Here is a 24,422-nt window from a genome sequence, read left to right as displayed (position 1 = left end):
AAAAACGCGCCATATTATAGTTCCCGGGCTCAGTCGTAAGAAGGGTGGATAGCGATAGAATCTGACGGCTAAATCTTATCCAGTGAATAGATTTATTGAATAACAGCAACGACTGTTCCACTATTTTTTAATTATTATTATTCTTTCTTTCATTTTTCTTTTCTCTTTTTTTCTTTTTTTTTTTTTTTTTTTCCTTTATTTTTTTTTCTTTTTTTTCATTGAGATATTCAACATAACTGGCATTTAATATAGTATCCAATGACTCGAAATCAGTGCTTAAAAAAAACTTTAAAGAAAAAAACATTAATTTTTTTTTCGAAACAAAAATCCTAGTCTTTCAAAAATAAACCGCTTCACTTTTGAAGGAAATTTATTGCAAGTAAGAGACTATTATTCCTAAATTGTACTAGAAGGTTCAGTGTAAAGTGGCTTGCGGGGGCACGGACGGCTTTGTTCCCCGTCATAAAGTCATTTCAGACACTTCTCCAGAAATTTGTCTAGATTTGATGGTTCATTAGAAGACCATAACGAGGTATTATAAGAAGACTGTTATAAAAAAAACACTCGGGGATAAGATTTATTTCTTTTTCATTCCAAAAAAGCGTTCATCTAGTTTTTCCATATTTTTTACAAGCACTTTACGTTAATGAGAGAAGGTTTTTAACCGATGGTTTCGTTTCCTAGTTACCAGACTTCACGTTATGTTTAAATGACGTCACATGAGACGAAAACTGTGAGCTCACGTGACCATCGACAACAATTTTGTTGTTAAGATACATGCATCAAGAGTTCCACGTCATCGTTCTAAGCGCATGCTCAGTGGATCAAAAAGTGGGATCATGGGTCGTAAAATTTGCTATATTTTGGTATATTTGAGTTGGAATTCTTAGCTTATCACAACTTGCTCTTAAACATTCAATGAAAATTGTGCTTGATAAGAAAAATGCAATTTAAATACCAGCGCGGAACTCTTGATGCATATATTGAAATTTTAAGGACGTTAATTTCTGACGTCACGCTGTTTTACATATACCATGAAGAAACGGGTTGCCATGTAAAGATGTTATCGCAAATTCATCGATATGATTTTTCTTGATGGATTTGAGTTTTCGAGGCGGTAGCATGATATCTTATCTAAACTGACGCTCTCGTGAAAACAAGTCATTAGTTATTGATGGTTTTCAGGGCGGCCATGTTGGAGGAACTTAACAAAAGAATTGTCAATGAATTCTTTGGTTATCATATCCTCCAACATGGCCGCCGTGTCTTTTGTTATTTAATTCTCTTGGGAAAGGTTGAAAACCATCAATATTTTACTGTCCAAAATGTGTCATCATATTAGTTCTTCTCGAAGTATGTCAGACACACAATGAAAAAGCGAAAGTTTCGATCTACGTCTTGGTTTCTTGGTTACTGATAAAATATTTCAGTGATGTATGAGCTCACATGACAAGAAAAACGAGTTGCTAAGCAATGGCTGGCAGGACAGCCATTAACTTAAACCTAACATAAATTTATCCTCTTTTATTTGCTAAATCAATCCATTTTCCCCCGACTTTTTCCCCCCAAAGAAATTGCGTTCTTAAAAGTTTTTTTTTTTTGCTCTTTTGGTTGCTGTTTCTTCAGTAATCGTATCTGCAGAAAGGTTAAAAAATGTCCTTATAATCTTCACAAGATAAACGAGTAATCGATTTATCAGTCGAGCAAATATTCGATCGCGGAACGGAAAACTCTTTTATCTTCTGCGCATGTGTTTGACTTCTCAATTACGTCAATGAGTGATTTTTCAATCAAATCTTTGATAAACTATACCAACTTAACTGATAGATCGTTCTCCGTGGATCGTCAATGGAAATGGTATATCTGCTGTCTCAGAAATACAGAAAAATGTTACCCGAAAGGAACTGATTTAAAAGCGAATTCAAGATAGATTGAAAGCTTGAAGGCAACACCCAAGACTGTTATCCTTAAAACGGTTAGACAACTGGAATTCCGCGGGCAAAGGCCTCTTACATTATCGATTATCGTATGTATTACTTCTTTATTCCTTCAAAAACAATTTTTTTACTTTTCTGCTACACTTTTCTATGAAATTCTTTGGGGGATATTTGCTATCAAACAAGCTTAAACATTCTGGCTTAAGCGGGTGGAATCTATCGGTAAATTCTCAAAAGTCACAAGGGGATCAACAGGCTAACTGTTTACCAACACAGCTTTGTACATTAACAATAACTCTAAAGTGTTCTATCGCTGTAATATCGGGTATTTGATATTTGAAAACTCCTTTCTTATGTGGTTGAAGTTGCATTTTTCTTGGTATTTTCGGTACATGGATAATTTTAATAGTCTAAAGCCTTAAGCTATATTTTATTCTTTATTGCCTTTTACTCCTGATTTACGACTAGAAGACTATAGACAGGCAATCATGGTAGCACGGATATCTTAGTGATCCTAACCTGAAGTAAAAATCCCAGCAGTAAAACAGTGAGCTGTATCTTCTGGCATCGTGCAAAGCTACACGATCTTAAGGTTATGAACAAAAAAAGGAGGCAACACTAATAAACAAATGGAAGATATATTAACTCCTGTCTATTGTGTTAGCTATCGGCTTGAAACACGATTCCAAACTCGAGTATATATCCCCTAATTCGATTAACTACATATCTGTTATGACTTTTGTTTAAAATAAGACAAATGTCATTTCTGTGTGTGTTCTTAGGACTTACCTATTCACCAACTTTTATTTCACCAAAATTTTCTTGATTTTACATTCAACGAAATTTACAATTTTTTTCTCAAATTTTCTGCAATAAGACAGCAAGATGTTCACGCGATCCATAATAACCATGTCCTTTATTCGCCTTTTTTTCAATCAGACGTCGTGGTTTCTCTGCATGGCCTGAAACTGTGAGCTATTAACAATCTTCGCTGGGTCAATTAGCTTAGATGTATGACGAGTACTTGACCTGGCATACGACACTTCATTGTCAAGTCTGCCAAACAATCACCAATGTAGACCAACTCACTCAAAAATTTGCTAGTTTTTTTCCCTCTTTTCGAGTTAAAGGCAATTCAAACCTTTTAATTGAGTTACAGATTGACCAAACAGTCTGTATATATTAATTTTGCGTTTTAATCGTAAATCAACTCTTGGATCTCTTGGTTGGTTATTTGCTGTTTTCAAGTGTGGTTTAAAGTACTACACTTTAATTAAGTCTTTTGTCTGCATCTTTCTAGTAATTAATAATCTGCTTGCTACTGGTATGGTGCAGATCATTCGTATTCGAGATACTTGTGCAGGGTTTGGCCTGCGCGTGAGGTGATTCGTGTGGTATCGTTTTTCCATACCGTTGCAAGCGTGTGTGGTCGATTACTCCCTTCTTTTTTTGCTTAAGTGTTGCGAATGAATATGGATAGAACTCAACGTTCCCCATTACAGACCACTTGTCATTCCCTAGATTATGATTTTTTTGTTTAAGTGTTGCGAATGAATATGGATAGAACTCAACGTTCCCCATTACAGACCACGCGTCATTCCCTAGATTATGAATTTTTTGTTCAAGTGTTGCGCATGAATATGGATAGAACTCAACGTTTTCCATTACAGACCACTTGTCATTCCCTAGATTATGATTTTTTTGCTTAAGTGTTGCGCATGAATATGGATAGAACTCAACGTTTTCCATTACAGACCACGCGTCATTCCCTAGATTATCATTTTTTTGTTCAAGTGTTGCGCATGAATATGGATAGAACTCAACGTTTTCCATTACAGACCACTTGTCATTCCCTAGATTATGATTTTTTTGCTTAAGTGTTGCGCATGAATATGGATAGAACTCAACGTTTTCCATTACAGACCACTTGGCATTCCCCAGATTATCATTTTTTTGTTCAAGTCAGTTGCGCATAAATATGGATAGAACTCAATGTTTTCCCCTTTTCAGACCACGCGTGTCTCATCATTTTCTAGAGTATCCTTTGTTAATTAACGGTTGCACATGAGAATACATGAATATGGATACAACTCAAACAAAGACTCTCATTCTCAAAAGAATGATGGCACGCGGTCTTCACCACAACGAATAAGGTACATGGGCTATGAGGTAAAGAGTAGATTACTAAGATAAGAAATAAGAGCTGGTCATAGTTCCTTCAGGTGTTCCACTAGTACTCTTGATTTTGTTATCGCTCTTAAACCTTGTTAACTCCTTGTTCCTATGGGGTTTAACTGCAATGGCAACTTAACATGACTTAAGCCTGAGCCTAGAGGATCTCATGTTTAAAGACTAGATAATCTTAAATAGGCAACTTTACTTTTAAAGGTGGCTCCTAGGAATAATTTCTTAACACACTTTTGATTGTCAACATGATGACATCCATATAATTAGTCTTTTCTTATCTGGATCGGTTAGATATTAATACCAGGTGTTATGATAAAAGTCTGCATGAAGTCAGATGGACCTTTCAGGCGAATCGACATTACCGTACTAACGATAAACAAATATTCTTCAAATGTCTAGGGCCTGGTGTGTAGCGCTATCCGACGGATAAATCGTATCCATTGGATAACAATATCTACTTATCCACTGGATAAGATTTATCCGTCGGATAGCGCTATTCGCCCTTCGTACAGCAGGGCCCAGGTGATCTAAGGAAAAAAGATTAGCCAATCAAATTGCGAATCGTGTAAAGAGATAAAGCTTGCTTGATATTTTTGCTTCCAGCTTCCAGTAGTAACAGCCTATAGCGTATCAGGTTGTCGTTTGTTATAATTTCATTTCGCTAACACGTCAGTAGAGTAGTTTTTGCCTGACTTTGTAAAGCACAGAGCCTTAGAAGTTCCGTACCGTGACCGTGATGGTTTCTAGAATTTTAATTTGACGATTTTTTTTCTCGCGCAATGTGATTGGTCTGACACTGCGGTGTAGACCTTAGCGTGACCGTGTCCTTGCCTTGCCGTGTCACGACCGTGATCGTGCCGCCAGTTTGGTCATTGCTTCCTAGGAGCATTAAGGAGAGGACAAAAAAGGGGCTGTAGACTGTCATCTGAAAGAAGTAAGTGTTGAAATTCTGAAGGCTTTTTATTCACCGTTCACATAAAGGCTGACGAGCCCACGACAATGAGGTCACCCAGTCATCTCGCAAGGCTGAGCACAAGGCTGCTTATTCAAAATAAAGGTGGATAGCGCGAATACAGGTTCAAAACAAAAGTTCAGTTTCTATACTTTACTTCTATAAAAGTATTTCATGTGCTTTTATATCTTTTATTGTGAACTAATGACTGGGTTACCCTTGTTTTCGTACACTTGTCAGCTATTACGAGAGTGGTGTCTGGCTAGATCATTAAACAATCAAATAGGCGCATTAATATTCATTAGACGTTTGATTAGTATCAGCTGTCTGTATCGCTGAGCACGAACGGACTTTCCACTATGTCTAAACTATATAGAGTTTTGAATAGACAAAACGAATATTGACATAAATGTCACTATAAGAAACTGAAATGGTATATTTTCATAAAGTTGCTTCAAACATTTACAGTTCTATACCCTAAAGATATTAGTATAGTCACTTTATTATAGTTTATTTAGAAGGACTTCCCTAATTGATCACTCATAAGGGTATTTATCAATGATACCATTAAGAATTTGGCTCGAAAATAGGAGGTGGGCAATAACAGAAATTCGTAGAAGGAAATTTAAAGATAGCGTCTCGCGGGTTCAATCCCTTGCACATGAGAGTATAGAGTTCGATAGATCAGTCTCTCCCTTCATTTAAAATTGGGTTGTTGTCTTTTTCGGCTGAGTTTTCCTCCCTCCAAAAAACCTCTACTTAACACGCTAAATTCCAATTTAAAAAGTGAGTTAGCCATGCCCTGACTTTGGTTAACCCAGAGTTTGTTTCAGTCTCACTAGTTCAATCTGTGAGATAACCATGCCCTGACTTTGATCAGCCCAGAGGTTGTTGTGGACCGACACTATAGTTCAATCTGTGAGATAGCCATGCCCTGACTTTGATCAGCCCAGAGGTTGTTGTGGACCGACACTATAGTTCAATCTTTGAGATAGCCATGCCCTGACTTTGATCAGCCCAGAGGTTGTTGTGGACCGACACTATAGTTCAATCTGTGAGATAGCCATGCCCTGACTTTGATCAGCCCAGAGGTTGTTGTGGACCGACACTATAAGTTCAATCTGTGAGATAGCCATGCCCTGACTTTGATCAGCCCAGAGGTTGTTGTGGACCGACACTATAGTTCAATCTGTGAGATAGCCATGCCCTGACTTTGATCAGCCCAGAGGTTGTTGTGGACCGACACTATAGTTCAATCTGTGAGATAGCCATGCCCTGACTTTGATCAGCCCAGAGGTTGTTTCGGACCGACACTAGTTCAATCTGTGAGATAGCCATGCCCTGACTTTGATCAGCCCAGAGGTTGTTTCGGACCGACACTATAGTTCAATCTGTGAGATAGCCATGCCCTGACTTTGATCAGCCCAGAGGTCGTTTCGGAACGACACTATAGTTCAATCTGTGAGTTAGCCATGTCCTGACTTTGATCAGCCCAGAGGTCGTTTCGGACCGACTCTATAGTTCAATCTGTGAGTTAGCCATGTCCTGACTTTGATCAGCCCAGAGGTTGTTTCGGACCGACACTATAGTTCAATCTGTGAGTTAGCCATGTCCTGACTTTGATCAGCCCAGAGGTCGTTTCGGACCGACACTATAGTTCAATCTGTGAGATAGCCATGTCCTGACTTTGATCAGCCCAGAGGTTGTTTCGGACCGACACTATAGTTCAATCTGTGAGATAACCATGCCCTGACTTTGATCAGCCCAGAGGTTGTTTCGGACCGACACTAGTTCAATCTGTGAGATAGCCATGCCCTGACTTTGATCAGCCCAGAGGTCCTTTCACGGAATCGATAAATTTTGAAAGTTAATTCGAAGGCTACTTAGCTTCACCGATACCACTGAACGCTAGATAAATGATCTTCACCTTAATAAGTAAAACAAATACTACTTTGAATTTATCGGCTTGTGATCATTAACGTGTTTATCTTACCGCTTCTCCATTACGATGATAGCTTTTCAAGAGGTATTTTTAAATTTTTATCTAACTCAGAGGTGAAGCTTTTTAATTGACATTAGAGAGCAGCATATCTAATCCTCCCTAGCAATGGCGCGGGCAGTAGAAGTCTGCTTCCTAATAGCTTTCTCTAGCCTCTCGTACATGTGAAAACGCTTTTGTTTTCGCGTGAACACGAGGTTAGTCAGTCCAGAACAATAGTCATTCATGTCGGTCTCCACATTTCGACTCAGTGTATATTCCTTGTTTTTTAGATGATGGCTAAAGCCCCGTTTACACTAGCGAGTTTTGCGCCGATTTTTGATGGGATTTTTTCGGCGATCCTGTCCACAATAAATAATGGTAAAGAATTTACTTGTAAAGTCTTATTCAGGATACCAAGATTTTCCTAGACGAATGTCTCTTTTGAAGGATGACACAAAAGATTTTATATTTCCGAAAATTGCCACAAAAATCGCAGCAAAAATCGCAGCAAAAATCGCAGCAAAAATCGCAGCAAAAATCGCAGCAAAAATCGCAGCAAAAATCGCAGCAAAAATCGCCGCAAAAATCGCCAGTGTAAACGGGGCTTAAGAAAGCAAAAAGGTTGGTTTAGTGATCGATGCGTAGCCGGATTTCTATACTTGAGTTACCTATCGCATCAAGGAAATATTTCACGAACATTTGATGAAATCATGCAGTAATCGTTGCATCACAAACCCCCGCAATAAGACGGTAATTTCAGAAACTTATCAAGATCAGTGGAAGCCAGTGTATCATAACGATCTATGCCATTTTAGGACATTCTAGAAATCAGCTTATTGAAGATATCAGGTTTTCTTCTTTATCTGCAAGTGAAAGTGGATTTCTATTCTCGGGTAAACGTTTACGTGCCGTCGCGTTAAAACTGAAGTCATTTGATCATATCTTGTGAATAGTCGGTTAATCAGCAAAGTTCTTTGGTATCGTAATCCTTCCTTCGTTTACAAACTTTCTCATTTGGATTGACGTTTGCTTGTTTGGACACATTTTTTTCCAGTTTCGTCACTCATGCACGGTCGTTGGCTACCTTAAAGGGTCTCGCTAGATCTATAACGCAAAAGGAAAAAAATGCAATTAAGATTTAAAAACAAAGAATCGAGACAACGGGAATTTTGCACTAAACTCTTTGGTCATCAGAATCACACAAACTCAACTGATGACATACTAGCTCCGACTTTAGTAATCACGCTCACGTGATTCAAAATCGTTTCATTTTTGCGCACGTTTTCTTCGTTTGAAAACGATAGATATCATCTAGATATGCCGGGCTGTTTGTCTGATACTACTAAGCCGAATACAGAAAAACTAATGATGCTGCAAGTTTTAAAACATGTTTTTGATCGTCCGCTTGGCGAGGTTTAAGTTCGGGCTTCGGGGTCGGTTTCTGATATGGATGTGCCAGGTAGCTTTCGCCTTTCGCCACCATTACCAACATGAGACGGGCTCTATATTTTATATATCTATATTATAGTTTATCTCTGATCGCACATGCCTGTCGTACTTATAAAGCGGGTTTCTGAATCAGACAACAATCACGATACCCGAAACTAATAGCAGATATCTACCAGCTCACTAGATACACCTTGCTGACGAGGCCCAATACAGGCCGAAACAGCTGTCCACGGTTTCTAGTTGAGCTGGCTCATTTTTTACGCGACATGAAGTTGTGAAAGGCCCATTGGCCTTCTTCTTCAGTCGTTTCACACAAGGCTCGTAATTTACCTATTACGCATGTGCATATTTATAAATTTGATTTGTGTTTCTTCAAGCATATTCAGCTTTCTGGGGGGGAAAATTCCGAGCTCCAGGCATTAATTTAGTTTTTTTAACACGAGGGTGTGTTGTTCCATATCTAGGGTTTTAGTAAAAAGTCGTCCATGAAAGTCCAATGATAATGAAGTCAGATATTTCCAATTCATTTGCTCACCAACCAAAACATCAATCAACGGTGTCATTTCTAAACCATCCGGCTATTTTAAATGTCATTAGCACTTTTTAAATAGTACATATATGCCTTGTAATCAGTTTAGTTATCTGCAGGTTTGCAGGAGTAGAATTAATCCCATTATCACCCAACTTCCAACCTAAATGGAAACCAAACAAACCAAACAAACACATTGGTTATACAAGCGCACATCACTTAGTTCCTCAATGGCAAGTTTTCACCAATGACATTGATTTTTATCGAGTTAAAAATACTAAATCAGCTCCAAAACGCTTAAAATGTCAGCCTTGCTGGAGTAATCTTGTGTGTGTGGCGAAGACTAAGAAACATATAGACGTAATTGTCAAGTTGGGTTCTTTTGTTTCCTAGAGTCGGATTAGGCAAACCAGCCCAGCAAAAACGGAAACTCTTTTGACAATGATAGCTTAAAAATTACAGACGAAACATATGTTGAGAGGAATTACAACAGCTCTATTAGTGATAATTTGCAAGGTTGACAGGCACAAAACGACCAGAATATTCCAACACTTCAAAGTAATCAAAGTCTTTTCTTCTTTCATTAGGCCACAAGTATACACCATCGTCATTCTGCTCTTACGAAAACCAAAAAGAAACATAGAAGCTGTGATTTTTTTCTGGGTTGAAGTTCTACAACCGCAAAACAAGCTTCGTGGATTTGGTTGACAATCAGCGGCTGTGAAGATTTCTTTGTTCCACGAAAGCTGTTTTCACCTTGCGTCTGTTCTGGTCGCATGGAAAAAGTACACTGAAGAACGTGTTCGTGCGTTTCTTACGAAATAACGACCAAGAGAAAGTATAATAAGTATAATCCACATCGTCTGAAATACTCAGTGTCACTAACTGGCTGGAGTAATCGTCAAGTGGAAGAGACCATTTGCTGGAAAAAAAATTCCGTTGGACGTGACAACCTTAAGGCAGGTCATTTTATCAGCGTAGCAATTCAGAGAAGCAAAAACAAGTCCATGCTGAGTAATAAATGAGACAAGAATATTGCTGGCATCAAAAGAACAAGGCAAAAGCAATTTTGAAAGTAATTTTGATGGACACATAAAACAGATAATTGCCTTTTAGTCGCAAAAGATTCCGATAACTAAACCCCCAGCATCATCTGTAGATTTGCAGACAATATTTTACAAGAATTTTTCTAGCATCAAAAGAACAAGGGTAAAACATCTTTGAGGTAATTCCGAGGGACACGAAAGGAATAATTACTCTTCACAGAATTTCATCATAGGCCTAAATCCTTCAAGCAACATCTGTGGATTATCAAACAAGATTTTTTCGATATAAAGCACGAAAAAGATTTTTAAATACTTTACTTTTTTAGAGACATAAAAAGAGGCAGCTTCTTCGAAGGCATTCTGACAGTGTGAATCATTTCAGGGGTGGAGATCTACAAAGTAAAGACAGGTAAAGCAACTAAATATAATAAAGCGAAGAAAAAATCCTTCTTTGTAATCTGAACGACCAAAACAAGATGAACTCCACTTCAAACCTATCTTCGATTGTGGCAAGTGACCACATTCCTCCCGACGCTTCGCTGGGATTCGTAATCTTCAAAATAATGATCTACGTTGTGATAGTTGTCATGACTATGGTAGGAAATGTACTGGTGATCACCGTGATCCGTTACGACAAGAAAATGCGTGGTTCGTCTCATATTCTCATCCTGAACCTTGCAGTCTGTGATTTGATCACTCCGACCATCAGCATTCCATTTGACCTGGCTTATGAGGAGCTTAATTACGCTTGGCCGTTTGGTGGTGTCATGTGTAAGATGCTGTGGCCTGGTCAGACGTTTACGACGACTTCGTCGGCTTTAATTCTTACTGCTATTTGCATTGATCGATATAGAGCATTGGTCTATCCATTTAAGGTTCGTTGGGCGGGAAAATTTTGCCTAATGGTGTTCAGCATGTACACCCTCGCTCTTGTTATGGTGGTACCATACATGCTCGTTTTGCATCTCGACGAAGGAGGCAAAAACGTTGATTGCTCAGAAAAATGGCCAAGTCCACAGAAAGCCTTTAGGAAGGCGTACACCATCGTTCTCTTTCTTTCTCAATATGCGCTGCCTTTGGTTATAATGATCACCTTATACTCCATCACACTTCGAAGCCTCTTCAACAATTCCAAGCAGTTTCTTTCAGAATCGAATATAATGAAAACGGGCAGTCAGATTCGGCATAAGAGTCGCGACGATAGTCAGCGGGAGTTGTCACTTCAGGAAATTCGCAAAGAACAGCATCTTAAAGTGACTAAGATGTTCATCACTGTTGTCATCGTTTTTGCTGTCAGTATGTTTCCGAATCAAGTGCTGTGGCTTTGGGTTGATTTTGGGAACTTGGTTAATAACGAGTACTTCCCTATAATCGCCATCATTTGTAGAATCTTCACCTATTCTAACAGTGTTCTTAATCCATTTATTTACGGGCTGTATAGCAAAGACTTTCGTAGCGGGTACAAAAAAGCGGGAAGAAAGATATCAAAGGTCAACAAAAAGCATCAGGCGTGGTATCATCGCTTCAATGGGACGGGTAGAAGTCAGTTCCAGAGTTCGTGTATTTCACGGGCCGGCATGGATGAGGGGAAGACTTTTATAAATAGGAATAAAAAAACGTCCAGTGGTTCCAACCAAGGGTCTTCTATGAATCAGAGTAAGGAAATGTCTCCTCTAGAAGGGGGTTCCAACTATTCCAAAAAAGAAAAGAGCATTTTTGACGAACAAAACCACCTACTTAACAAAAAGGGTTTTTCAGTGGGAGACGAAACGAGTTCGGCCCGTGTGGAAACAAGACCTCAAGTTTCGGCCGATCCTAAAGACTTCACTCAAACTACGCAATGTGAAGAGACATTAACAGCTCTCGAGAATAAAGTAGAGCAAGCAGTGGAAGAAGAGAGTGGGGAACAGGGAAAAAAAGGTTGTTCCTTGTGTGATACTGAAGAAAAAAGTGACAGTGATTTAATAACGAATATTTACAAGCGCATCAAAAGTCAAAATGCAAATAACGAGAACCGTACTAATAATCGAGAAAGCTTAAATACAGATTTAGCTGATTACCTTAATGAACTGGCCGAAACGCAGTGTTAGATAACCTTAGAACTTCAAAGAGCATTCATGGTTAATTGCATTTAAAAACGTCGTATTTTCGGCGACAACACGAACTCGCGTGTCTTTTAGGGCGCTTCCCATTAAATCGGAACCGATCTCTCCGAACGGCCAGTTCTCAAATGGTACCCGTTACTCCACACTCGACGAAAAAATGGATTTGTCATGTAGGCAAACATATAGACAAATATATGGGCAAATATCATATTTGACTAATAGTAGACAATATTTGCCCAATGACTGTATATGATATGTACCTACACATTTATCCCATGGGCACAGATGGCAAAGTCCGTATGGCCCAGTAAAATCCCAAACGGCAAATATATAGCAGATATCATATCATCCATACATTTACCCGGTAGTAAATGTGAATGCTCATTTGATATGTGCACGTATTTGCCCAGCCCGTATATGTGTTTTATGTCTTACGTATACCCTGTGTTTCCCCAGGCCGTATATGTGATTCATGCCTTACATATACCCTGTATTTTCCCAGGCCGTATATGTGATTAATGCCTTACATTTACCCTGTCTTTGCCCAGGCCGTATTTGTGATTAATGCCTTACATATACCCTGTATTTTCCCAGGCCGTATATGTGATTTATGCCTTACATATACCCTGTCTTTGCCCAGGCCGTATATGTGATTTATGCCTTACATATACCCTGTCTTTGCCCAGGCCGTATATGTGATTTATGCCTTACATATACCCTGTATTTTCCAAGGTCGTATATGTGATTTATGCCTTACATATAACCTGTGTTTGCCCAGGCCGTATATGTGATTAATGCCTTACGTATACCCTGTCTTTGCCCAGGTCGTATATGTGATTAATGCCTTACATATACCCTGTATTTTTCCAGGCCGTATATGTGATTTATGCCTTACATATACCATGCGATATGCTCTGACCGTATATGTGATTAATGCCCCCTTAATGCCTTAGATGTACCAGCGCGTCTTAGCCATATTTGCTCAGTTGAATTATGCTCATCATATTTGCTAAATTTAACTATATTATCAGTCTTCAGCTATTGTCACTTATGGCAGGCCAAAAAAAATAGAAACGATATATGTCGTGACAACCACCTCATACTTTAAACATAGCTAACCTATACTAAGAAGCAGGAAAAAAGACATAAATCATACTGAAACATTTTTATTGTGAATTTCCTTTTCTTGACGACTGATTAACTATGAACAATTTGTTAACTACAACTAATTGAAAATGCTAGTTCTGTAAATTAATTATAGGTGTTTGTTTCATCTTGTGACAGAATTTGTGAAAGGAGATCATAATATATTTAGTTGTCAATCGATCTGTGGCTTATGTACGATTCTTTTTAGATATTCTGTAGTAGTACACTTCATTTATAACTGCAAAAACTTAATTAAGGACACCGAACGTGGTTGGGTTTCTACGAGTTTTATGAATTAAATCTTGTGTCACTGTTCCTCCGTTCCTTTGGCCTGATTTCTAGGGTTTTCCTTCTTCTTTCGATTATTTGAACATTATACTTGTTTACTTGAAGAAATCCAAAGGTCAATAGGCTTAAATAGCCGCTGCTATACCGTTTGACCTTTGGATTTCTTCAAGTAAACGAGTATAACGTTCAAGTAATCGAAAGAAGAACGAAAACCCTAGAAATCAGGCCAAAGGAACGGAGGAACAGTGACACAAGATTTAATTTATAAAACTCGTAGAAACCCCAACCACGTTCGGTGTCCCAGTGCCCTTGATTTGATAAAAACCTTTAGGCTCTCAATGCCCATTCGGGACCTCCAGATGGCCTTGGGCGTCTTGACGGCTCCCCGATTTTCCGCTTCAAAAGCATGGTGAGACTGCGCTCTGACAGCCTCCTTTTTGCCTTTCGGTCCATGCTTTCCATGAACTGATTAGCTAGGGGGCTTCTCCATGGCAGAGGGTGTTTTATTAAAACTTTACTCTGCTTAGTAGGGCCCCCTTCGTTATCAGAGCCACTGTCCGCTGTATCGTCATCAGCCTGGTCATCCGCCTCTGACATCGACTCCTCTGATGACATATACTCCAGTTTCATAATTGCCTTGACTTTCTCTTTGTCCCCTGGTGATAGCGAGGTTGACAAGTCCGCTGCCTTGGATCTGGATTTTAGGAGCTAAAAGAAAAAAGAAAAAAAAAAACACCGTCAGTCAAAGTTTCTTATTAAACAAAGTCATAATCGTTGCAAATTCAGTTTACTTACATTTTGTTTTCTTTGTGTTTTCCGCTGCATCTTTTGATGCCTTCCAAGGGCCCCTGAACGCTCTCTTTTGTTTCTCTTTCTTCTCGTCAGAAAGTGACTTTTAAGGGCAGCTGAAATTATATCAAGTACCCATATATTAAAACTTGAGACAAAATTTGTTAGAAATTTTGGCATTTGGCCGACAATTACTCCTTTAGCATCCATTTGTTTTTGCTTTGTTTTGTTTTGTTTTTTTTTTGTTTTTTTTTTTCTTTTCCGTGTTATTTTATTTCAAACTGCTTCCCCTCCCTTCGGCATTTGAATATTTCTAAAAGGATTTCGTTACCCCCTCCCCCCCCCCCCCCCCCCGACCACCACCACCCTTTGTCCTCACCCCTCCCCCCCGGGTTAACTTTGATAGGTGCATAAGGCCTTTCGCACTTCGTAATATAAAATACATAAATACCTTCTAACTCGACGGCAGAGACATCCTTATGAACATTCAGAACTCTATCCCTTATTGCGTTATTAATCTGTTCGTTGACGTCATCTCTGAAACTAATTAGGAAATGCCATATTTGAGTGGTAAGTGGAAACTTAATATGGAAAGAAACTATGGATGATTCATACAAGATCATTTTTATTAAATTTTTATACTTACGCTTTAGTAAAATCCCATATAAGAGGGTTTTCTTCCCTGTCCCGTAATTTCTTTGCTACCAAGCGTACTTCAGACTGTAATAACATAATATAATTCATTAAAATCATAAGATGTACCTTAAGTTATTCTTAGACATAGTAATAATGTTTTCATTATTTTTATGGCTGTGATTGTATAATATTGGGAAAAAAATCGAAATCAAATCAATTCCTTTACAAAAAAGGAAATTATCATTATCATTCAGTGTCTTGTTATTGGAAATCAATAATAAAGTTTGGTAGCATTAACCACTGCCATGGCGGGTTTCCCGCCAATTTTAGCATTGCATAAATTATACCGCTGCATAATTATACCAACTACTCTTCGCGCCAAGAATTCCCAGTAAAATTATCAATAAAAATAGCTTGCTTTTTTAAATATTGCCACTTTACTTACTGCAACAGCCTTTGAGACAGTAATCTTGGTCTTGCTGTTGTCCTTGTTCTGCTGGCTTTCTTTTAAGGCGGCTAGTATTTGGCGGTTTTGTTCTTGCAGTTCTTTAAACTGTTTTACAATCGTTTCGAAATTTGAAGAAATTTCTTCTTTTTCGCTGTCGGGGTCAACGTTCTCATTCTCGCTTGTTGCTTGCAATAGGCGATTTCTGTGTTCTCTTAGCACATCCTCGTTACCACCAGGGACAGAGGGAATAAGTATATTAAGCCTTTGAGAATTGGCGCCATTTTCAGTATGTCTACTCGTACTGCTTGTACTGGTAGTTGCAGTAACAGAATGGATTGGCATTGGGCGTCCTGGTAAAGGTGTAGATGTTCTTCCCATTTTTTGATCGCGACGAATGAACGCAATTTATAAGCAAAGATATAGAATGTGCGAGAAACTAGATGACCGACAGAGTTTGTTACCTGTTTGTGACCAAAAGGCGAATGAACGAATAAGCACATCCACCGAACAAATCTACCCCCTATCTATCACGGCGTATCACGTGACTTGTGATGACATATACGTTCATATAATGAAGTCTAATAATAAAAAAAGGAATAACTGTCTTATAAAAATGCTGAAGTTGTATCCAGGATTCATGTTAAGTAATATATCTATTATCTTAAAGCTATTTGCTCCATTTTATAAAGTTATGAAATTTTTTCTAAAGCCTAGATTCACGAAATATCATTGCAATAAACTTGATTAGCTTCTAGCTCTAAAACCATCGTACCATTATCTGCCGCCAACAGTGACAGCTCTAAGGAAAAGGGCGCGGTAATAAAGATCCGGCGTGCTTTTGTCCAATGGCATGTGGTTGATGGACGTGGAACTTTATTACGCTGGAATATGGCTGTTAGCCATTCAAAATGCTTGGATTTTGAGTAATTATCCCAATGATACACAACGTCTTTTTAATTATATAGTTCTGGAAAACAAAATGTCTTCTGCGATGTCAAAGCGTTATCATTGCTTTCATTGTAACGAAGATTTACATTACAGAGTATTTTGCCGTCACAAAGAAGAATTTTATGATCCTTTAACAAATCAATGGCAATTACAGCGGAATGACGACGAAGACTCAAATGATAGTATTTTCACTCACGAGATTGACGGCCAGAACGACACTTCTTCTAATGACTACAGCGAGATAAACGTTTTGGACCAAACTGATCAAGACTCCTCTGATGTGCCAAATACAAACCAACCATCAAGTGACGAATTCTTACCAGCTACTTCACAAAAAGGTATTGATGTTATACGTTTATTTGATGATTAGATTATATAATCTTTAAATGATAAAGTCAAACTGCATAGATAAAAGACTGAATCTTTAACAAGCGGCTGATTTGCACATGATCTAGCTCCCCTATTGGATTTACTACCAAGCATTAGTGTTATTGAAGCGAGATTAAGTTAGAGGTACAAATGATTCTTTTCTATTTCTATCTTAGCCTCGTTTTCACCGTTACTTTTAAGAAGGGTGCATTATTAAGTAATCGGCTTATGGTTGCCATTAAAACCTCAGTGTTCATTCAGAAAGGTTCATTCAAAGAGTTTATAAAATCATAGCTAGAGATAACTCATTTAAAACGCCAAAAAGAATTTACTATGTTCAAATGGATATTGCTGTACATTTTCGTCTCCAAATCAATTCATGACTGTGGTCATCCTGAGATAGCATGGTATCCGGCAAAACATGTTTGTCAAGTTAGAGAAATACAATTATAAGTAATTTATTTAATATGTCTCTTGGGTTTTTTATTTTCGATTTATCATTTTTCTTTCACGAATTATAAATTGTTGTTTTGCTGACTTAGAAATTTATATTTTATTTTCAATGGAAATCATTTATTTTCAGAGCAAAATTTGGGTCAAAATTATACATTTAGGGACCGGTACTTATTTAAGTTGGAGGTAGGGGGGGGGGGGGTGGAGGAGAAATTGTCAGTGACGCAAAAAAATTTCAAGGCCCCCCCTTTGAAGGCATCCAAGTTTATCGAAAACCCCCCATGGATTGTAGTAAAAAATTTAAAAATTTTCCCTAAAAGTCATTTTTAAATTTCAAGACTTTCACTAGCAAAAATTTCAGGCCCCCCCCCCCCCCCAATTTTTTCTCCCCCCCCCCCCCCCCCCCAACTTAAATAATGACCGGTCCCTTAGCCCATGAGGTTTTTTTTACTGACATTTTTTTTTTCTAGTATTATAATGGTTTCAGACTTTATCTTATACTATGTTGCAGTTATACAATGCCGAATGAATAAAATACATCGTATTTGCTTATGTTTAAAGGAGACGGAATAAATGACTTTGAGGAAGAAGATCAAGTGTTTTGGGATGACAAGTTGGACAGTGAATCTGACCATGAAGAGATAAGAGGAAATGAAAGAAGGAGATTGGTTGAAACTTGGGATATTGATATCGAAGACGTAGAAAGAGATTTTGAACAATCTAGTGCAGAAATAAGCGTTGCCGTCGAAGCAAGTTCCCGAGTGACCCTTATTAACTGGATTGCCTTGTTTGTGTGCTTTTGGTCTGCATACTTTTCTGTACCAGACCGAGGCATTGATATTCTCCTCGCCTTTTTTAAAGCGATTTTTCAGGTTTTGTGTGAGCTTTCGCCAATCATTTTCCCAACCGCAGTATTGGTTTTCCCGAGCTCCTTCAAACTCTTGAAAAATTATCTTTCTTTTAAAGATAAACATTCAAAGTATGTTGTTTGTCCGAAATGCGACACCCTATACCGTTTTCAAGACTGCATAACAACAAGATTCGGGCGTGTCATTGCTAAACCATGTTCTCACATTGCTTTTCCGAATCACCGTCAATTGTTTCGCCGCACACCTTGTGGAGCGGAATTGCTTAAGGAAATTCGTTTGAAAAATGGACAGACGAAATTGTACCCACATAAAGTTTATTGTTATAAAAGCATCAGAGACACTCTAACTCACTTTATTAAGCGACCAGACTTTGTACAAAAATGTGAGATTTGGAGAAATCGGAATGTACCGGACGATATTTTAGTTGATATTTACGATGGCCAAGTGTGGAAAGATTGGCAATATTTTAACGGCACTCCTTTCCTTGCCCAGCCTAATAATTATGCTTTTATGCTGAATGTTGACTGGTTTCAGCCTTTTAAGCACAGTGTCTATAGCGTTGGAGTCATATATATGGTCCTCCTAAATCTTCCGAGAAAAGAAAGGTACAAAGAGGAAAACGTAATAATAGTTGGGGTAATACCTGGTCCACACGAGTCCAAATTGAATATCAATACGTACTTACAACCACTTGTAGCCGAATTGAACTTATTGTGGCACGAAGGCATCCAAGTTCGGCCTCATGGGAGTAGAACAGCAAGATGTTTTCGAGCTGCCCTCCTTTGTATTGCTTGTGACATTCCTGCACTAAGAAAAGTTTGCGGTTTCTTAGGATGTACTGCTCACCGAGGGTGCTCAAAGTGCACAAGATTTTTCCCCGGAGATTTTAGTAGCATGGATTTTTCAGGTTTCGAAGATGACGATACACCAAGGACAAATGAAGAGCACCGAAGAGAGGCTCAGAAAATACTCAATGCAACAACCGCTGATGAACGAAACCAAATTGAAACTTCCACTGGAACAAGATATTCTGAACTCTTACAGTTGCCTTACTTCGATTGTACTCGTTACCATGTTGTTGATCCTATGCACAATTTGTTTTTAGGGACAGCAAAACATTTAATGAAAAATGTATGGCTAAATGCTGAAACGCCAATTATTTCTAAAGAAAATTTGAATAAAATCCAGGAAAAGGTAGATGACGTCAAAGCACCATCATTTATTGGGCGTCTCCCGAAAAAGATATCAACATCGTTTGGAGGATTTACTGCTGATCAGTGGAAAACATGGACTCTCTTGTATTCTGTATTCTGCATTTGGAATATCGTTCCAACAGATGATTTGGAGCTGTGGAGGTTATTCGTATTGTCCTGCTTTCACCTTTGCTCTCCACTTATTACAACTGAAGAGCTACAAGAAGGACATGATTACCTAGTGGAATTTTGTAAATCGTTTGAAAAACGATATGGAAAGGAACGTGTTACGCCAAACATGCATCTACACCTGCACCTCAAACAATGTATTTTAGATTACGGGCCTGTATATTCATTTTGGCTTTTCAGCTTCGAACGTTTCAATGGGATTTTAGGAGCGTTTCGAACTAACAATAGATCTGTTGAAATACAAATCATGAGAAAATTTCTCCAAAAGCATGAACTAAGAGATATCCCTTTACCAGAGAGATTTCGAGAAACTTTCCAACCAGTATTTCAACTTCTTCAGGAGGCACAACAAGTAGGAACACTTGGCGAAAGCATCCCATCAATACCATCAACACTTAATCTTTCAGTTGGTCAAGTACTACGTTGCTTAGAGTGGAGCAATATGAATGCATACTCATGTTTTTCACCTCGATCCATTGATGTTCTTGATGATGACTATACAGAATATCTCTTTAAAGCTTATGAAACAATTTTACCTCAACACTCGGTCATTGAATGTGTTACCGATACGTTTGAGAGAATTAGTACCATTGGATATTCGGGGACAAAGCTAGGGTCCTCTGACTCTAGACTGGAACGTTCTTCCTTCATTCTTGCAAGTTGGTGTGGCCAATATAGTGGCAGTATTGAGACCGATTCATTTGACTTGCGCCCCGGTGTTGTCGATTTCTTTCTTAAACAAACCATTATAATTGATGGCAAGCAGGAATCATTGTGTATGGCAAAGGTTCGATGGTATCAGCGACATCCAGAAAGACACAGGATTGGCAGACCACATGAAATTTGGTGCAGAAACTTGTTTGAAATGGAAGGGCCCTCTACATTCATTCCCATACAAAGGATACACAGCCAGTTTGTTGCTGCTTACGATGTTATTGACAAAGAAAGAGTATTAATTGTTTGTCCTTTACTACGTAAATTGTACGGATGATGGAGATGACAGTAAAGTATCATCCAGGAAAAATATTCAAAGCTATCAAAAATAAACTGTTTGAACTGTGCATCAGTAACTAGATAGTCAAAATGAAAATTGAATGAATTCTTTGATGAGTTTAAAATTAGATGAATTAAAATAATTATGAATGAAATTGCATATATTGCCAATAAAAAAGATGAATTCATATGTTTAGACTAAACAAAATTGATGCTTCAAATAATATTACAGATGTTAGCGGTTTGAAATGCAGCTGAGGTTAATGGGTTAATGAGTTTTCTTATTGTCACTGGAAAAAACGCATGTACGACTTACGCATATTAAAAATACATCGTCCGCGTTTTTTCCTGTGTGTATCAACGCATATAACCTCACTTTCATGACATCAAAGCAAAACAATGATTGAATTAATGTGGTCGCAACATTGATGTCATGCGTTAGGAGAAAAAATTGACACATATGACTGAGATGGACCTGCATGCACTCCCCCCTCGTAAGTCGTAAAAACAAGCCAACATCCATCATAATTCAGTTGAAAAATTATTGATTTGTTTTGAAAAGTTTTGATTGCAATAAATTGAAACGGAAACCTCACATCGGATATACTCAGTTTGGGGTATTGTATTTGCTCCCCAGGTAAATATGGGGCAAAGCCTAGTGCAAAGTTGATTTCATATGTGCCCTTCATTTGACAATAGGGCAAATATAGGGCAAAAACGGTTATCATATATCCCCACTGGGTAAATGCGTCTAAACTAAGGGCAAATATATAACATATTTACCCATGTGTTCAGATGTATGGCAAAGCAATGGCAAATTTATTAGAAATTTACCCCGACCTTTGCCTGCATAGGCAAATGTATGGGCAAATATAGAGCACCATATTTGCCCAACATTTGCCAAGCGGACATATGATGACCAAATCCATTATTTCGTCGAGTGCCAGTTCTTAAAAATGTTTCGGGCCTCGTTGGTCCAGAAAGATGCGAACCATTTCAGAAATGAGCGCTCGGACCGATCGGTTCCGTGACTTAATTGACCAAAATCGTAATTCAAAAATTGGGTGCAATGCGTACCGTTTAGAGACAAGTTTTTACCGTTGAACTAGTACTCTTTCAGTTTCAACTACAAATTTTCATTTAGCGTGCGCCGCTGCACACAGTCTCCAGGTAAAAGTCGCTTAGCATCATTCATCTTCATATATAAATTTCAAATATTATGTAAATATGTCTGTACATTAGCCACTTTCTGGTGCGCTTAAATTATGTGACTACCTAAGCTTGGTAGTGTAAACGAAAGGTTAAATCACTTAATTTAAGAAGGATTGGCTTAAGGATAGTTTCAATGAATCACAGTCGTAATATATATGTGTGTAATAGGTAAGGAAGACATGAAACCGACACTTAACGTCGATCGCTGCAAAGAAGACGAGGAATTTTGTTTGGAGAAGATGGGGGCTGCCAAGAAAATGCCAAGAATTGGTCATTTTTCCCTTTTGAAATTAATTTTGCGCTTTTAGGAATTCGCGAAAACGCACTGATATCAATGGATGAGCCGTGCTACATATAAGGAAAGTTGGCGACAGGTTTTTGAGAAGAACATTTGATACTCTTGCTCTTTCTGTTACTCTTTTTCTAATATGGCGAGCATATGGATGACAACATCAATGAACCTACCATGACGTAGTCTCCCTCGCATACTAAAAACGGATGCGAGGGATACTAACCATGACGATGCACCGTGCAAATATAAACTTGTATACAATTGTCAGTTCGAGTAATTGCAGCCCGTTTTCATACGCCGGCACGCAACCACTCAACACAGCCCAAATTGTCTAGGTTTTGGTTTCCTGCAGGAATTTGATCAGTTCAGTGAAGCCAAAAATAACAGGACATCTTGAACTATGGCTACTTTTGTGGCCTGCGTAATGGTTAAAAAAATGTTTTTTGTCGGTATTGTATTAAAGTAACGGCAAGGAAACGTACGTGCTGCTATGTAATCTTTACTTTAAGTTGGCTTGTGTTTTGTTTTCCATGTCAGAGCTTATCAAATCCAGTTCAAACTTTAGTTGGGTTATCTCTACCATGAATTAGAGGAGAGGTCCTCGATTTCCCCCAGACAACTCAAACAACCTCTGGGCTAGTCAAAGCCAGGGCACGGCTAACTGGTTACAGATTAAATTGAAAACTAATGAATTCTATTCGACTTCAATTTGGATCTTTTTTTTTCTTTTCTGTATCTGACAAAGAGTGGAGCATTTTGTTAGGGGTTACATAGTCTCCCCCGCAATGGTATGACACTTACAACGGCTGTGGGGGACGGAGACTAAGGGCACCACTGTCCGATGATATATAATATATACAATCAATTCTCCAAAAAAGTCTTCTTTGTACTAACAAGTACGTGATATACCGCGCTGGTCAGTAAACGTGGGGATTAATGGCCAAAGGAATCCTAACTGAATTGATCCTACTGTTCTATAGCCAGCCACTTCCTGAACGACCCACATACGATTTTAATCCTATAACGAAACTCTTTCGAGGATTTTTTAGCTATTTTATTTGCTTATTTATAGACTACACGACAACCTGACCATTATTGAGTATGGATTATGAGTTGGTGGTAATTTTGAGGGGGGAACCAAAATAGGATTAGTGGCAAGGGTTTTCCACCGACAAATTAAATGACATCCTGTCGGGGCACCCCGCGCAAGTCTTCTCCGGTTCACGACTATGTCGCATTCCCTTGAGTAAGCTTCTTCTTTATTTTTCTAACCAAGCAGCAATCTACAGATTCGACTTATTATCATTGCCAACACTTTTGTCTTATAAATATTTCAAGCGTCGAATAAAATAACATAGATACTAAAAAGAAGTTTTTGTACGATTTTTCATTCTTATGTTTTGAAGTTTTTAAATACTTTTCGAGTTGATTGTTATTTGATCGCGAGAAAATGTCGGCTACAAATTAACTCAGTTGAAGGTCATTTGGCTCAGTTTAAACCTTCAATACATGCTATTATCGATGCTCGTCATCAACAATGTAAAGGAATGAAGAAAAGCCATCAATATTGTTGATCACGAAAGAGTTAAATAAAAGCGAAAATGAAAGATTAATGTATGGAGCCATGACTTCGGAAATCGTCTCCCAACTTGTCTTCTCATCTCAACTGTATAACCGCTTTTAACATTTTCCTTCAATTGTGTATATTAAATGTGGCTAAGTAAAATGACCTTGGTGTTCTCTTCGTCTGAGATGTATTTTGAGTCAGTACAAGAATTTGATTTGAATGTTTTATCTGTTTGATCTTAGCTGTAAATGAGTTGACGATAATTACATCACTTACAAAACTGACCGCCCGTAAGAACTCCAAGTGAAAGATAAGAACTTAAACTCGACGAAGTCGCGAAGCCAAGAAATAACTATGGGTTCAAACTGTTTGGTCTTCACGAGAAGCTTAAGCTATGCTATTGTTTACAATGAGACAAAAGTACAATTCAATGAATTAATAAACCTCGTACAAACCGTAATTCAAAAGACAAACATTGTTGATTGTTATCTGTTGCTTCGTCTTTCAAATCATCAATTTTCGGGGTAATGGATATCCAGTAAATCTAATAAATACGTTCTTTATCGTAAACTAAAGGCCAAAATATGCTCCTTCGTGGATATACAACAAGTCGGACGAAGATTTCGGGTCTATTTTGCCAGAGGCGATAAATTAAAATATGGGCTCCTACTGAGTAAAAGTTGTCAAGATAAACGAAGTATTTTGTGGGCTGCCGCGTAGATTCTGTCAGTGCTGACTCTCAAATGAACGAAACATAAAAAGGCACCAAGTAACAACATTATAAATAATATGTTTGGCAAGAAATACTGCCAAAATACTCAAAGTTGAACAATATCCAATCTGA

The 24,422-nt window shown here is 38.2% G+C and overlaps 3 protein-coding genes across 3 annotated transcripts; 2 read left to right on the top strand and 1 right to left on the bottom strand.

Annotated features, from left to right (window-relative positions):
• Positions 1-1,771: 1,771 nt before the first annotated feature.
• On the top strand, positions 1,772-12,323 carry LOC116301411 (neuropeptide FF receptor 2-like). Its single transcript, XM_031710462.2, has 2 exons — positions 1,772-2,026; positions 9,623-12,323. The coding sequence occupies exon 2, from the start codon at positions 10,558-10,560 to the stop codon at positions 12,169-12,171; it is 1,614 nt and encodes a 537-aa protein (XP_031566322.1). The 5' UTR covers positions 1,772-2,026; positions 9,623-10,557; the 3' UTR covers positions 12,172-12,323.
• A 1,575-nt stretch (positions 12,324-13,898) lies between these two features.
• LOC148908838 (uncharacterized) lies at positions 13,899-16,173 on the bottom strand. The gene is made up of 5 exons (XM_089036122.1): positions 15,491-16,173; positions 15,056-15,129; positions 14,861-14,952; positions 14,416-14,525; positions 13,899-14,328 (listed from the first exon to the last, which is right to left on the bottom strand). The coding sequence occupies exons 1-5, from the start codon at positions 15,869-15,871 to the stop codon at positions 13,948-13,950; spliced, it is 1,038 nt and encodes a 345-aa protein (XP_088892248.1). The 5' UTR covers positions 15,872-16,173; the 3' UTR covers positions 13,899-13,947.
• Positions 16,174-16,309: 136 nt separating this feature from the next.
• Positions 16,310-22,061, top strand: LOC148908837 (uncharacterized). The gene is made up of 3 exons (XM_089035246.1): positions 16,310-16,779; positions 17,825-18,242; positions 22,028-22,061. Exons 1-3 carry the CDS (start codon positions 16,344-16,346, stop codon positions 22,059-22,061), a joined length of 888 nt encoding a protein of 295 aa, XP_088891372.1. The 5' UTR covers positions 16,310-16,343.
• The last annotated feature ends 2,361 nt before the right edge of the window (positions 22,062-24,422 follow it).

This window comes from Actinia tenebrosa, unplaced genomic scaffold, assembly GCF_029948245.1.
Source record: "Actinia tenebrosa isolate PJP-AT-01 unplaced genomic scaffold, QUT_ActTen_1.0 PGA_scaffold3__52_contigs__length_22856419, whole genome shotgun sequence".
Lineage (NCBI taxonomy): Eukaryota > Metazoa > Cnidaria > Anthozoa > Actiniaria > Actiniidae > Actinia > Actinia tenebrosa.
Note: the sequence above shows the minus strand (reverse complement) of the source record. Positions and strands in the feature narration are given on the sequence as shown.